The sequence below is a fragment of the Cetorhinus maximus genome, chromosome 23 (assembly GCF_964194155.1).
Source record: "Cetorhinus maximus chromosome 23, sCetMax3.hap1.1, whole genome shotgun sequence".
Taxonomy (NCBI): domain Eukaryota; kingdom Metazoa; phylum Chordata; class Chondrichthyes; order Lamniformes; family Cetorhinidae; genus Cetorhinus; species Cetorhinus maximus.
Genome location: NC_135901.1, coordinates 6,164,131 through 6,180,961, shown reverse-complemented (window position 1 = coordinate 6,180,961; position 16,831 = coordinate 6,164,131). Strand labels below are relative to the sequence as shown.

Genomic DNA, 16,831 nt, shown 5'->3' with positions numbered 1-16,831 from the left:
TGTGCATTTCTATAAAAACAAAAAACTGCAGATGCTGAAAATCCAATACAAAAACAGAAACACCTGGAAAAACTCAGCTGGTCCGGCAGCATCAATGGAGAGAAAGGCGGAGTTTACGTTTCGAGTCCGTATGACTTCTTCAGAACTCGAGAGTCATATGGACTCGAAACGTTAACTCTGTCTTTCTCTCCACAGATGCTGTCAGACCTGCTGAGTTTTTTTCCAGCAATTTTTGTTTTTGTTTCAGATTTCCAGCATCCGCAGTATTTTGCTTTTATCTAGGTCTTTAAAATCCTCATTAGGATGGGCAGGTCGATGCGGACAGAATGTTTCCACTTGTTGGTCTGTCCAATGCTGGAGGTCTTGTGTACACAATAGTTACAAATAAATCCAACAGGAAAATTGGAGATATTTCTTTCCTCAGGCAGTAATTAAAATGTGGAACTCGCTACTACAGTAAGTGGCTGAGAAAAATACCTGAGACTCTTTCAAAAAGAAATTAAATGAGAACATGAGAGAAAAGGGATTAGAAAGATCAGCTGAAAGGCTGAGATTAGGTTGGCAGAATGGGAGGAGATTTGTGTGGAGTAGAAACTCCAGTACAGACTAGATAAACCGAATGGCCTGTTTGTGTAATGTACACAGTGTAATTCTTTGTAAACTTATTTTACAGGGTAATAGAAGAGGAGGATCTGCAGACAGGAATATCAAATCAAACCTCACGTCTGACAGAGTCAGCTGGGTCATTGGGATCTGAAGATTTGTACATCTGAAGGGATTTAATCGACCGCCTCAGCTGGAAACTGGTGAGAGGCTGTTCACCTGCTCCTCCTGTGTGAAGGGATTGATACAGCTGGTAAACATGCTGACACGACAGCGAGCTCAAAATAGTGAGAGGCTGTTCACCTGCTCTGCGTGTGGGAAGAAATTCATGTGCTCATCCAACCTGCTGGCACACCAACTCGATCACTTTGATGAGAAGCCTCTTCAATGCTCTCACTCTGGGAAAAGTTTTGAAACCTCTGAGGAACTGGTCCAGCAGCAGCGAGTTCACACTGATGAGAGACCGTTCAGCTGCTCCCACTGCGGGAAGAGGTTCAGGCTGTCCTCCTGCCTCGCGGAGCACCAGCTCCTTCACACACACGAGAGGCCGTTCAGCTGCTCTCTCTGTGGGGAGTCGTTCAGTGAGTCAGGGCATCTCACTGAGCACCAGCGAGTTCACACCAAGGACAGGCCATTCTGCTGCTCCCAGTGTGGGAAGGCATTCACTCAGTTTTCAAGCTACACTAAGCACCAACTGGTTCACTCCGATGAGAGACCTTTTAAATGCTCCGAATGTGAGAAAACCTTTAAAAGAAGCATTGATCTGCTGAGGCACCAGTGCATTCACACTGGGGAGAGGCCGTTCCCCTGCTCTGTGTGTGGAAAAAGATTCATTCATTCTTTCCACCTTCTGACACATAAGCGTGGTCACACTGGGGAGAGACCATTCATCTGCTCCGTGTGTGGGAAGGGTTTCATTCGGTCATCCAGCCTTCTTATGCACCAACGGATTCACACCGGGGAGAGACCATTCACCTGCTCCATATGTGGCAAGGGATTCACTCGTTCAAACCAAGTTCTGATACACAAGCGAGTTCATACTGGAGAGAGACCTTTCACCTGCTCCGTGTGTGGGAAGAGATTCACTCAGTCAGCCAACTTGCGGACACATCAGTGGGTTCACACTGGGGAGAGGCCATTCATCTGCTCCGTATGTGGCAAGAGTTTCTCTCGTTTGTCCTACCTTGAGGTACATGAGCGATTTCACACCGGTGTGAGGCCGTTCACCTGCTCCACGTGTGGGAAGAGATTCGCTCATTCTTCCCATCTGGTGAGACACCAGCGCAGTCACACTGGAGAGAGGCCGTTCACCTGCACAGTGTGTGGGAAGGGATTCACTTGTTCATCTTATCTGGTGAGACATCAGCGCATTCACACTAGGGAGAAGCTGTTCACCTGCTCCTTGTGTGGGAAGGGATTCACTGGTTCAACCCACCTGCTGAGACACCACCGCATTCATATGGGGTTGAGGCCGTTCTCCTGTTCTGTGTGTGAGAAGGGATTCACTAATTCATCCAACCTGCTGAGACACCAACGAATTCACACTGGGGAGAGGCCGTTCACCTGCTCCATGTGTGAGAAGAGATTTACTCGGTCATCCGACCTGCTGAGACATAAGCGAGTTCATATGTTACCAGAAAAGTTGGATTCAGTTGTTGATGCTGAGAATCACATCCAGAACTGAACCTTTTCTCCTTTCTAACTCTAGATTATTTCAGTTTTCATACCTTCAGTTACTCTCATGGACAAGTCCCAGCTCCCCGTACCTCCCAGAGTGTCTCAACTTTTTACGATTTACATCAATGACTGAGATGAGGGGAGTGAAGACATGGTGGCTAAATTTGCAGAGGACACAAAGATAGATAGGAAAGTATGTTGTGAAGAGGGCATGAGGAGGTTGCAGATGGATATAGGTAGGTTGAGTGAGTGGACAAAGACCTGGCAAATGGAGTTTAATGTGGGAAAATGTGAAGTTCACTTTGGCAGGGAGAATGAAAAAGCAGAGTATTACTTAAATGGAGAACGGCTGCATAATTCTGAGGTGCAGAGGGATTTAGGTATTCTAGTACATGAGTCACGAAAAGTTATTAAGCAGGAACAGCAAGTAATTAAGAAGGCTAATGGAATGCAATCCTTTATTATGAGAGGGATTGAACATAAATGTAAGGATTTCACGCTTGAGTTATACAGGACATTGGTGAGATCGCACCTCGAATACTGTATACAGTTTTAGTCTCCTTATTTAAGGAAGGATAGAAATACATTGGAGGCGGTTCAAAGGAGGTTTACTAGATTGATACCTGGAATGAGTGGGTTGTCTTATGAGGAAAGGTTGGACAGACTGGTCTTGTTTCCACTGGAGTTTAGAAGAGTGACGGGTGATTTGATTGAAGTTTACAAGATCCTGAACGGCCTTGACAAGGTGGATGTCGAAAGGATGTTTCCTCTTGTGGGTGAGTCTAGGGGGCACTGTTTTAAAATCAGGGTCGCCCTTTTAGGACAGAAATGAAAATTTTATCTCTCTCAGAGCATTGTGCAACTTTGGAACTCTGCCTCAGAAGGCGGTGGAGGCGGGGTCACTGAATATTTTTAAGGCACAGGTAAATAGATTCTTGTTAGGTGAGGGAATCAAAGGTTATCAGGATTGAAACATAAGATCAGCCATGATCTTATTGAATGGTGGAGCAGGCTCAAGGGGCCGAATGGTCTACTCCAGTTCCTATTTCTTAAGTTATTATGTCTCTCCTAGCCTTGGCATCCAGGGAAGGATAACACACCCAGGATCATTATTGGTAAAATTTTGCTGAACATTTCTGAAAAAAGAGACATGCTGTTGAAGTTTTTCATCCTGCACTCATCAGGACAGATTTGTAAGAATACCAATTGTAAATGGAACAATGATTTATACTACATGAGAGGAGGGGCTGATTGGTTGGCAAGAGGACTCTGATTGGTAGAGGTGTTACCATGGAAAATGCATCAGGCAGTAGTTAACTGCCAAGCTTTTGTTTAAATTCAAACCAGGTAGGTCGACTCTGATTGGTCATGGGAAATGAACCAGGGAATGACTGTCCCTAAGCTTTTGTTTTTTTGAGAAAGCGCAGTGTGTGGACATGCTCTTTCTGTTTGCAAAGGACGGGACCCTGTGTGTGAATACATGAGTTTCTAGCATGTGTAAGTGAGCTATACCGTGAGCATGACTGATAATTTTAAATTGTTTGTCAGTGTCATTCTTAGCACAATCAGATTTGTTTAGTAAGCGCTGTCCAATTGCAGAGTCGCTTATCATGTTGGACACTTAGTTCTGAGATTTGCAAGCATGGGCTGGTTTATTATGGTCAGCACTTTGCCTGTTGTGAACAGCCGAAGGGACGCGCTGTTTGACAAGAATGATACCAGAAATGTTTGTGTTGACATATGAGGAAAGGATTGACAGGCTGGGTCTCTTCTCTCTTGGATAAAGGAGACTGAGAGGTGACCTAATCGAGGCCTTTAAATTGATGAAAGGTTTTGATAGAGAGGATACAGAGAGAATGCTTCCTCTTGTGGGGAAGAGAGACCATCAATATAAGATAGTCACCAAGAATCCAATAGGGAATTCAGAAGAAACTTCCTAACCCAGAGAGTGGTGAGAATGTGGAACTCACTATCACAGGGAGTGGGTGAAGTGTATAGTATGGATGTATTTAAGGGGAAACGAGATAAGCACAAGAGGGAGAAGGGAGTAGAGGGTTACAGTGATAGATTTAGATGAGGAAAGATGGGAGGAGGCTCGAGTGGATCATAAACACCAGCATGGACTGGTTAGGCTGAATGGCCTGTTTCTGTGCCTTATAACCTCTGTAATCCTATGTAATCGAGCTCTGAATCCACTGTATTATTTCTGTTTGTGTCTGGAAGCAGCATGGCATTAACCTGAAGACTAAACTCAGACTCTCCCAGGCCATTGTCCTTACCACCCTGCTGTATGGAGCAGAATCCTGGGTCTGCTATCGGAGCCACGTCAAAGCTCTGGAACGCTTCCACCAAAGGCACCTGAGGTCCATCACGAGGATTCGATGGCAGGACAAAATCACAAAACAACGAGGTCTCCATCGTGCTGGGCTCAACAGCACAGAGACCACCCTCCAGAAAATTCCACTTGGATGGCCAGGCCATATCCCCCACATGGACGATGACAGAATCCCCAAGCAGATCGTCAATGGGGAACTGCCTCAGGGTAAACAACATCAAGGTGGTCAGTACAAAGAGTACAAGGACACCCTCAAAAAAGAGCCTTACAAACTTGTGCATTGCAGACCACCTCTCTGGGGAAAACATTGCAGCCGACCGGCCCATGTGGAGGCAAACACTGAAATTTGGTTCAGCATGTTTCAAGGACCATCTACTCCAGACTCACAACATCCGATGTGCCCAGAGGAAGACCAGTGGTGGAGCAGCTGCAGAAGTTCCCCCGGTACCAACAACGACAACATGAACTGCCAGTCCATGGCAATCCCACATCAGACTCTTCAGTCATGAGAGGAGCCACAGAAAACGATGCAATCATTGACAGCTTGGACATACTCGAACAACGAGGCATCTACCCCAACATTACCCGTGTTCCCCGGATCAGGGAACGATACTCTGTCTGTATGATTGCAGTGTTGTTAATAAAGTCAGGAAAAGACAATCTATTGTTGTGAGTTTGATTATCACAAGAAATCACAAGATTCAACAGTTAGAGTCAACAAGATGAACAAGGAAACACATCACGGCCCAATATTCCAGCTCGATATTCCCAGGAGAACGTCTTATCTAACACCTCAAGTGGACAGAACAGAGAAAGATCCCATCTGTAAGAAACCCTTGAATCATTTGTAAATATCTTTCAAATGTTGACAGGTTCCAACTGTCAGTTTCTATTACATTGAAGTCAACGGAAGGTGAGAGCGTAGTTATTCTAGAACCATAAAGAACACTAGTTCGACCACAGCTAGAGTACTGAGTACAGGTCACCACATTACAGGAAGGATGTGATTGCACTGGAGAGGGTACAGAAGAGATTTATCTGGATGTTGCCCAGATTGGGGAACTTTAACTGTGAGGAAAGATATGATAGACTGGGATTGTTTTCTGTGGAACAGAGGTGGCTGAGGGGAGATTTAATTGAGATATATAAAATTATGAGGGGCCCAGATAGAGCGGACAGGACCTATTTCATTAACAGAGAGATCAATAACCAAGGGGCAAAGATTTAAACTAATTGATGGAGGATTAGAGAGGAGTTGAGTAATGTTTTCACCCAGAGGGTGGTTGGGGATCTGGAACTCACTGTCTGAAAGGGTGGTAGAGGCAGAAACTCTCATCACATTTAAGAAACACTCCAATATACAGCTGGAGGTGCTGTAACCTCCAGGGCTACAAGAGCTGGAAAGTGGGATTAGACTGGATAACTAATTTTCGGCCAGCACATGCATGATGGGCTCAATGGCCTCCTCTGTGCTGTAAATTTCTGTGATGACAAGTGGTCCTCGTGTTTTTATCCGAGACAGGCCTCAGCCCAGTCATTTGCTCCAAGTGTTGATGTGATGGTTGAAGCTAAGAGGTGTCAGATGTTGGGAGCAGCAGGAGCAGTAAATAAATGGAAATGTCAGAAAATACTGATGTAGTTTATCTGTATATAGTTCCATTTTAATAACTTCTGCTGAATGTGACCCTCACCCAGTGCCAGGATATCAGATCAGAGCCACCATGGAAAATGAGTTTGACACTCCTGAGACTCTGTAACTTCCTCCAGCTCCACAACCCTCTGTGTAAATACAAGGTGTTGTTGTTGGATTACACCCAGAGATAGACAATGTCAACCTGATTCTCCTCATCCACAAACACAACAACTTCTCCACAAAACACAAACAGGTTTGTAAATTGCGACCTCATTTTCCAGAAGCCGTGTTGAGGATCTCTAATGGCTCCTTCTCTTCCCCAGTGATCAGAAACAGCATCTCTTAGGATCCCTTCAAGCATCTTCCCTGTGATCGACATCACACTGATGGGCCTGGCTCTGCTTTGTCTCCAATTCAGAAAGTGGGAACTAAGTGAGCTGCCTTCCAATCTCAGGGAACAATCCCCAACTCTGTTGAGCTGTTGAAGATTCGGCCAAGGGGCTCAAAGAGCAGCCATCCCATCTCTTTAAGCTGCCTTGGGTGGGTATCATCTGGACCTGGAGCACCATCTAGTTTGAGATTTCCTATTTTATCCAGGATGACAATCACTTTCTACTTTAATATTGATGATGTTACTGTCAACAGCACATCCCACAGCTGGAATCTGAACATCATCCACAGGAGTGCAGACTGATGTGAAATAGTCATTTAACAGCTCTGTTATATCCTGGCAATCTGTTTCAATCTGTCCTGAGCTGACTTTCAAAACCATCTTTAACTATCTTCTCACTCCTGATGGAGCTGGAAAAGTTGTCACTATTATTCCTATATTGGTTCACCACCTTCCTTTCCAAAGATTGCTTCACTTCTCCAACAGCTGCTTGTGTCTCCCTCAATTGTGGGTGATATTTGTCCCTATTCTCCTGGACACTGAATCCATCTTGTTCTAAACTGGGTTCAATGTCAGACAGTTCAGGGAGTCGGGAATCATTCACCCCTAGACCTACACTGACAGGTAAAACCCCAGACAGCTCCTCAGTAAGGATTCCTTGGTTTTTCACCATGTATTAGTCAGGATACTGAAACCCACCTTTCTGACAGTCCAATCCTGGAGGCCCCACTCCCCGAGCCTACAACCTTCAGCAGGGTCAGTGGTGGAGTTCCACAGCGGGAGTGATCCCAGAGTAACTGTTGGGATTGCACCACCATGGATATCCTGAGTTGTCTATTTATAGTTATCCTGGTGTCTAACACACGCACATCAATAAAACAGGGAATTCCTGGAAACACGGTGCAGATCCTTCTTTATCTGGAGATCAAATGTCTGTGGTATAATTGTCCCAGCAGTTAACAGGCTCCTGTGAACTCCACTATCTGCTCTTTCAATGCAGATTTTAACAAATGTCTTTCAAATAAATTAACATTGTCCTGAAATGGTAGCTGTCGTATAATTACCACAGTCATTTTCAGGCTGGAAACTTAAACCTGCCATTTCTCTTTCAAGACAAGAACACATCACAGTTTTACACCAATCTCTGATTTGACAGCACATTTCCAGCATTCACTGTTGAAAAACAGAAATTGCTGCAAAATCTCAGCAGGTCTGGCAGCATCTGCAGAGAGAAAAACAGAGTTAACGTTTTAAGCCCAATATGGCTCTTCTTCGGTTCCAAAACATTAACTCTGTTTCTGTCTCCACAGATGCTGCCAGACCTGCTGAGATTTTCCAGCATTTTCTGTTTTTATTTTAGACATCCACAGTATTTTGCTTTATTTCACTGTTGTTCTTCCTGATTCTAAACACAATTGTAAAGGAGCCTTTTGTCCCATCTGAACCATGGAAAAAAGCAGCTGACACACATTTCTTCCACACTTCAGGATTAACCCACACAAAATCTCTTCAGTGTCAGTGAAGAGATGAGAAAGACAAAAGTGCCATTTGTCCCTCTCAGTGTGACCCTGAAGGACTGTGTCCAGGCTGAAGTTCTGTTCCTGCCGTATGACCCTCCCCCAGATTGTCCTTTCTGAGCTCCAGCCAGGTGATGTTAAACACTCAGGTGGGAAAGACAAAAATCTACAACAATATGTTCAAAACAAAGCTGATTTATTTGACATTTATCCAAATGTTAAACTCCAGCCCAGTTAGAGGGATAATGAACATCATCAGAAGCAAACTCCAGCTCTCAGGATGAACATGGTCCAGTCCTGGATGTGATTAACAGCTGCAAGAACAGCAGAATCCAACCCCTGCAGTCACTTGTAAACTGACTGGTGTCAGTAGGTGAGATGACCGAGTGAATCTCTTCCCACGCATGGAGCAGGTGAACCGCCTGTCACCAGTGTGAATGTGTTTGTGTGTCAGCAGGTCCATTTTGCTATTAAATCTCTGTTCACACAATTTAGAAAAGGTTTCTTATCAGTGTGAACAAGTTTATGTGTTTTAAGGTGGGATGACTGAGTGAATCTCTTCCCACACATGGAATAGGTGAACGGTGTCGCCCCAGTGCGAGTGCGCTGCTGGACACTTGAGTTCACATGATCAACAGTACCCGGTCCCAGTGAGAGCACCTGAATGATCTTGTCAGTGTGAACACGTTGTTGGTACGTGAGCTCCACAGGATTTCCATAGCACTTCCTACAATCCAGAGATTGAAAAGATCGTCCCAGTGTGAACTCACTGGTTTGTCAACAGGTTGAATGAATGAGGGAATCCTTCCCCACATGGAGCAGGTGAATGACCTCTTCCTGGTGTGAACTCGCTGGTGTTGCTGCAGGATGGACAATCGCCTGAACCTCTTCCCGTAGTGAGAGCAGATGAATGGAGCGGAACCAGAGTGAATGTTCTGGAGCATCATCAGTGAATGTAGGTTTTTAAACCTTGATCTAAGCATTTAAAGCCTCTCTCTGGGGTATGAACTTGCTGGTGTGTATGGAGGCTGGATGGAGAAAGAGGCGGACAAGGAGGAAATCCCAGTGGGGTAGTGGAAGAGAGGGAAGCAGCAGAGGCAGCTGATCGGATTGTCTCAATCTTAGTGACAAAGAAGCTCCATGAGATCCTCACACTTGTTGTTGGGGGTGAGGATGGAGGAGACAGGGGAGAGGGAGAGCACTTCAAAAGGAACTAACTTGTGTTAGAGATATTAAAAAGGCTTGACATACTGTAGGTTTAACACAAAGCTGATTTATTTGACTTTTATCCACAATATTAACCACGATAACTGGACTGGAGTTTATTAACATCAGCAGAAAAATACCCCATTGAACATGGTTCAGTCCTGGATGTGATTAACAGCAAAATCCATCACTGTAGTTATTCATGAACTCGCTGGTGTCTCACCAGGTGAGATGAGCGAGCAAATCTCTTATTACACACAAAGCAGGTGAAATGGCTTCTCCTCAGTGTGAACTCTCTGGTGTATCAGCAGGTGGGATGAGATAGTGAATCCCTGCCCGCACTCAGCAGGTGAATGGCCTCGACCCAGTGTGAACTCGCTGGTGTGTCAGCAGGTTGGTTAAGGTAGTGAATCCCTTCCCACACACAGAACAGGTGAATGGCCTCTCCCCAGTGTGAGTGCGCTGATGTATCAGCAGTTTGGATGACTGAATGAATCCTTTCCCACACTCAGTGCAGGTGAATGGCCTCTCTCCAGTGTGAATGCGCTGATGTATCAGCAGGTTGGATGAGGTAGTGAAACCCTTCCCACACTCGGGGCAGGTGAATGGTCTCTCTCCAGTGTGAACTCGCTCGTGTATCAGGAGGTTGGTTAACCGAGTGAATACCTTCCCACATTCAGTGCAAGTAAATGGCCTCTCCCCAGTGTGAATCCGCTGGTGTACAGTGAGCTGAGATGATTGTCTGAACCCCGTCTCGCAATGAGAGCACCTGAACGGTCTCTCGTCAGTGTGAACACGTTGATGGAGCATCAGTTCACTGGAACTTTTAAAGCATTTCCCACACTCTGGACAATTAAAAGGTTTCTCCCCAGTGTGAATTCGCTGGTGTCTCAGGAGGTGGGATGACCAACGGAATCCTTTGGCACACACGGAGCAGGTGAATGGCTTCTCCCCAGTGTGACTGTGTTGATGAGTTTCCAGCTCAGACGGGAATCTGAATCCCTCCTCACACTCCCCACGTTTCCACGGTTTCTCCCCAGTGTGGCTGCACTTGTGTTTCAACAGGTCAAATGATCGACTGAAGCCTCGTCCACAGACAGAACACGTGTACGGTTTCTCTCCACTGTGAACGGTGCTTTTTCCTTCCATGATCAAAATCCGATGGTATTCAGGTTATGATAAATTAGGCAACTTCATCAGATCCTGATGTGATGATTGAGTTTCCCGACAGTGAATCCTCCCCTTCTAATACCCTGTGAAATTGATTTAAAACAGAAAAAAGGGAGTGAGAGAGAACCCACAAAAACACAAAGGCAGGTTGTGAAATTGAGCTGAATGAATCTGTTAATTTGTGAGGCCAGGACTAGGAAAAAGTGAATGTGAAAGCTGCTGGACTGTCATAAAAACCCAACTGGTTCACTCATGTCCTTCAGGGAAGGGAACCTTTCTGGGCCTACACAACAATCTGTTCTCTATGGGAGGGGACAGAGAGAGGTGGGGATGTGGGAGAAGTGGGGGGGATGAGGCAAGGAAGAGGGATTTTATATATCTTCAACTCAACCAGAACTTTGACATAATCTCCCAAATCCTGACACTCTACCACCGAGAAGGATCAGGATAGCAGGTCTCTGGGAACAGTATCACCTCCAAGTCACACACTGTCCTGACTTGTCTGACATCCAGAACTGGATGAGCACAAATTTCCTTCATTTAAATATTGAGAAGACTGAAGCCATTGTCTTCAGTCCCACAACAAACTCCACTCCCTGGCCACCGACTCCATCCCTCTCCCTGGCAACTGGGTGAGGTTGGAGCAGACTCTTCACAACGTCAGAATAATATTTGACTCCAAGAAGAGTTTATGGCCAGATATCCCCATCATCACCAAGATCGCCTACTTCCACCTCAGTAACATCACCCGACTCTGCTCATCTGCTGCTGAAACCCTCATTATTCCTTTGTTACCTCTAGACTTAACAATCCTAACACACTCCCAGCCGGCCTCCCATATTAAACCACCTCCCTCCATCCGGAGGTCATCCAAAACTCTGCTGCCCGTGTGCTTACTCACACCAAGTCTTGTTCACCCATCACCCCTGTGCTCGCTGACATACAAAGGTTTCTGTTCAAGAAGCATCTAAATTTTAAACTTCCCATCCTTATTTTCAATTATATCCATGGCCCCGCCCTACCTCTGTAATCTCCTCCAGCCTCACAACCCTCTGAGATCTTTGTGCTCATCTAATTCCTCAGCATTCCTGATTTTAACTGTTCCACTATTAATTGGCTGCACCTTCAGTTTCCCAAGGCCATAAACTGTGGAATATCATCCCTGAAGCTCTCTACCTCACTTTCCTCCTCAAGATATTCCTTAAAACCTACGCCTTTGCCCAACCTTTTGGTCACCTGCCCTAATATCTCCTTATGTGGCTCATTGTCAAATGTTGTTTTGTAACATTCCTCAGAAATGCTTTGGAACGTTTTATTACATTAAGGCGTTATATAAAAACAAATTAAGTGTCATTGACTTGGACATATATCACTGTTCTGACATCATCACTGGGTGAAAATCCTGTAATTCCTTATCTAACAGCATTGTGGGAGCACCTTCACCACATGGACTGCAGCTGTTCAAGAAGGTCAAACATCATCTTCTCCACAGGTAACTGGGGATTGGCAATATATGCTACAGGTCTTGTTAATGACACCCAAATCCCAAGAATAAATTTTAAAAACTTGTATGTAAATATGGATATGTAAAATACATTAAAAACACCTACAAAAATAATTGTTCTTGAAACAATATTCTTTTACATTGTCTGGACAGTGTCCGTTTAGCAACCTGATCCCCCCTAGAATCTACCTCCCTTGACAATTTCACATTGGAAATTTCTGGGCCTGACTGGGTTCCATAGTCCTCAGGGTTAAACCCAGCAGCTTCTCCTCCATCTCCACTCCAGCTCAAACTGATGCAACAAAGGCTTCCAAAAGGGAATTGGATAAATTGCTGGGCTATGAGGAAAGGACAGGGGAGTGGGACCAGCTGATTTGCTGTTCTGGAGAGCCAGCACGAGCATGACGGTGAAATGTCACCTTCTGAATTGCAATCACTCAATGATCCTCAGATTCAATGAAAAAGGACCAACACTGGAGGCCAGGGACCAACTTCTGCAACCAACACGCAGCCCATTACAAATCAGTTATTAAATGGTCCATCTCTGTTTCTAGACTCAGTTCTGTGAGCAACAGCTGCAATAAAACAAATGCAAAATACTGCGTTTGCTGTAAATCTGAAAGAAAAAGAGCAAATGCTGGAAATGCTCCAGGTCAGACAGTAACTGTAGAAAAAGAATGAGAGTTAACATTTCAGGATGTGCAGAATCAATTACAGGGAATAAAAATTCAGCAGAATTTTATGGTCAGTCTAAGCTCAGAAGCAGAAGAGAATGATCTCTAGTGCAGGAAAAACAATTCCTGATCACGGGAAGATAAAGCTGGTAAATCAGCGGTGTATAGACGGGAGACAGGCAGCAGGGGACACCTCATTTAGACACAGCTGGCAGAAATAACAGGGAAATACCAAACATGGTTAAAATACACCCATTGTTCGACAATCCGGTTGGACAATGGAAGAGAGGTGATCAGGGAGGCAGAGGTGAAACAGAGCAATGGATGGACATAGATTCAGATCCACAGTAAAGAAGCCACACCAGCCCCAAAGCTATGGAAACCAGAGCACAGCACTAAAAGCTCTAAATTGTAGATGAATGTTCAATAATACTCACCTCTGAAACAATTTCACTGTTTTCAAATTTAAAATCTCCTGCTAGAGCCTGCAGCTGGAAAGATATTACAAGTAGTGAAAGCACCTGTAAAAGGATATTACAAAAGTCATATGTGTCAGTCCAGGTTTGAAATTCAGAAGAGACAAACATTTATCTTGGTTTGAGTTTCCTGTGTGTTGATCCTCCCCTTCTAACCCTCTGTAAAAGGAGTTTCCAAAATCCATCACTGTTTGTCCAGGATAGAAATTCACAACATTCCCTCCTCCTGACCTAGGATTACTTGAGCAGTGAGAACTTCCATTGGAAGCAGGTCAGAGAAGGTTTACTAGGCCAATTCCTGGAATGAGGGGGGTTGTCTTATGAGGAAAGGTTGAGCAGGTTGGGACTATACTCATTGGAATTTATAAGAATGAGATGTGATCTTATTGAAACATGTTAGATTCTGAGGGCTCTTGACGGATGCTGAGAGGGTGTTTCCTCTCATGGGGGAATCTAGAACGGGGGGGGGGCACAGTTTACAAATAAGGGGGTCTCTCATTTTACACAGAGGAGGGGAAATTTCTTATCTCAGAGGGTCATGAGTCTGTGGAACTCATTTCTCCAGAGAGCAGTGGAGTCTGGGTCATTGAATATATTCAAGGTTGAGTTAAGCAGATTTTTGATCTACAAGGGACACAAGCGTTATGTTGGGGATGGTGGGGGGGGGGGGGGGGGGCGCAGACAGGAGAGTAGAGTTAAGGCCACAAGCAGACCAGCTATGACCTTATTGAATGGCAGAACAGGCTCGATGGGCTGAATGGTCTCCTGATGTTCCTATTCTGGTGCTTGGGAAGGCCGCGCATGCGCCCTGCAGCAAATTGCCCCTCGGAAGATGGCGGCCGTTAACCAGGGTCTGTTAACAAAAACAGAAACAGAAACACCTGGAAAAACTCAGCAGGTCCGGCAGCATCGGCGGAGAAGAACAAAGTTGACGTTTCGAGTCCTCATGACCCTTCAACAGAACATCCTCTTCTCCGCCGATGCTGCCGGACCTGCTGAGTTTTTGCAGGTGTTTCTGTTTCTGTTTCGGTTTTGTATTTCCAGCATCCGCAGTTTTTTTGTTTTTAACCAGGGTCTGTTCCCCGGAGCTGCAAACGCCATTCCCATTCCTGCACAGTCTGATTCTGGGCTTGCGGCCTACATCGGGTGTTTATGAAGTCTCCTTTCCCTCCCCACCCTCACCTCCCGGCTCCATTCCTCCCTCCGCCCCGCCCGCTCTAACCCATTTCCAAAAGCCTGTCCCGCACTCTCAGGGCTCCGATCAAAGTGACGCTGCGCATGCTCCAAACAGATCAGCACGGCGCCTGCGCACTGGGCTCCTGTACAGTGACTAGAGCACATTCACGTCCGCACGGAATGTTGGGTAACAGCAGCGCCATTGACACTCGAAATACAAAATAGAAAATCGTTCTGTTAACCAATTGGGATAAACTAATTTAAAAAAAAGACACGTAAATGTTTGTGAATTTGTGTGCTGCTAGGTTCCATCTCCCAACGTGATTTAAATCTTTGCTCCATTCGGAATACACTGAGTTTTTAAAGCTTTTTCCAATGGTTCCCCTCTCTCTCCTCCTATGCAGGTGCTGATCCTGGCTGGGTTCAATCCCACAGTCACTGGTTCCTCTCTTTCTCTCTCTATCTTATGTTACTGAATATTCACTCTTTGATATAATGATACAGCACAGATGGAAACTATTCAGCCCATCATGCCTGTGCTGACTTTTTGGACGATCTATCCAAGTAATTCCACAGCCCGGCTGGTACTGTCAAAACGATGCATATCTGCTGTAGTAATGCAGCAGGTGAATGGGAAATGATCTCCCAGACTCTGGGAAGATTGATTGACCAGTGTTTTGAGCTGAAATAAAACAGCAAGTACCACAAAAACTCAGCAGGTCTGGCAACTCATCTGGAGAGAGGAACAGTGTTAGTGTTTTGATTCCAATATGATTCTTTATTTTATTCAATCATGGGATGTAGGTGTCCTATCCCCAGTTGCCCTAGCTCAGAAGGCATTTAGAGTTAACCACATTGCTGTCACATGTAGTTACCATTTCACTAAAGGACATTTGTGAACCAGATGGGTAGTCATCATTCGACTTTTAATTCCAGATTTTTATTCGCAATGTGGTGGGATTATCCAGCGCATTGCCCTGGGTCTCTGGATTACTAGTTTAGCAACAATACCACTCTGCCGTCTACTCCCCTTCTTCGAAACTGAAATGGACAGCCATTTTTCCTGTACTCTGACATTAAAACTTACCGTGCTTTGTTTTTTTTATACTACAAACATGACCACTCCCTTTGCCTTTTGTTCAATCACATCTTTGTTTAATCTCTCCCGTCCTCCTGACCTTCTCTTTGTTGTACCTGACCTTCCCCACTTTTCAATGCCAGAAAACCCATCCTATTTCTCCATCTCTTCAGTTCTGAAGAAGAGTCACATTGCAGTCGAAACATTAAATCTGCTTCTCTCTCCACAGATGCTGTTAGACCTGCTGAGTTTTTCCAACACCTTCCGATTTTTATTTCAGATCTCCAGCATCCGCAGTATATCGCTTTTATTTAAGGGTTCACTGGTTAGTTAAGTACAGAGTACTTGGTCGAGTTTAATTCGATAATTCTGCACACCCCACATACCACAGTGACATTATTCATAAAGGGCCAAGTGAAGGGAACATCCCTGATGTGATACAGTAGATGAATTATGGAGTTACGAATCAAGGATATTAATATGCTGTAACCTCACAAATGCCAATTAGCTGGGATGTTGCAGTTTGAAAGAACCCCACATACTTGTCCAGTGAAAGAGGCCGTGTCCATTGGACATATTAGGGCCACACCACTGTCCAATTTCACTGGTGTTCATGTAGATGGATCTCAACTTTATGAACAAGGACTGTATCAGACTGGTGCTGCATCTTATGTCCCTCATGACAGCTGTAATATCCTTATTAAATACTCAACATAATATTTAACCCAGAAATCTGAGCTTATTGTGATCACAGCCCTTCAAACTGTCACTGATGGAAACTCCAACTATTCAGAAACTATCCATTGGTTGTAACTCCCTCAGGGAAAACCTACCTCTCTGGCAAAAAAAAACACAACTTCTCCACAACAGAAAGGAAACCACTCACCCTCCACTCCAAATGCCGAATGATTTGGTATATTGCTGGTAAGTGACGGGAACAATTTTCTATTTGTAATGTGAATGTACATCAGCAGCAAGAGTTAGTGAAGAGGGTGATGTAATAACCAGGCAGACTGACTCACCAGGAAAGTTACTCCAGAGGGAATTCCATGGGATCCACCCAGAACACTGGTACTGGTACGACAGACTCCAGTTAAACGTGATTTAAAAACTTGTCAGGACCATGACCCTGATGTGACTGTGGCCAAAGAGGCCGTACACCATAGCAAAGACTTTCCCTCATCCTTTCTCAGCAAGAACTCACTCATCCAACAAGTGTGACTCTAATTTGACTTGGGTCACACTTTGATGCCTCAGAAAAGAATTATTTTTGTTCATGGATCAAATTTGGGACATGTTCCTCTTTTTCCAGTCCTCGATATGTTGCATAATTACTATTGACAACACAGGATGCACCAGGATGTCCATCACTACCTGAATCTGTGACCAAA

At 44.9% G+C, this 16,831-nt stretch overlaps 2 protein-coding genes across 2 annotated transcripts in view; one reads left to right on the top strand and one right to left on the bottom strand.

Moving 5' to 3' along the window:
- Positions 1–16,831, bottom strand: part of LOC144698213 (uncharacterized) — a 352,133-nt gene that overhangs the window by 181,656 nt on the left and 153,646 nt on the right. The gene's annotated exons all lie outside the window — the stretch shown is intronic.
- Positions 813–2,287, top strand: LOC144698163 (uncharacterized). Its single transcript, XM_078570106.1, has one exon. It carries the CDS (start codon positions 863–865, stop codon positions 2,285–2,287), a length of 1,425 nt encoding a protein of 474 aa, XP_078426232.1. The 5' UTR covers positions 813–862.

Excerpts from the sequence above, each read along its gene's own strand:
- LOC144698163 (XM_078570106.1), top strand. The coding sequence starts at position 863 with ATGCTGACACGACAGCGAGCTCAAAATAGTGAGAGGCTGTTCACCTGC.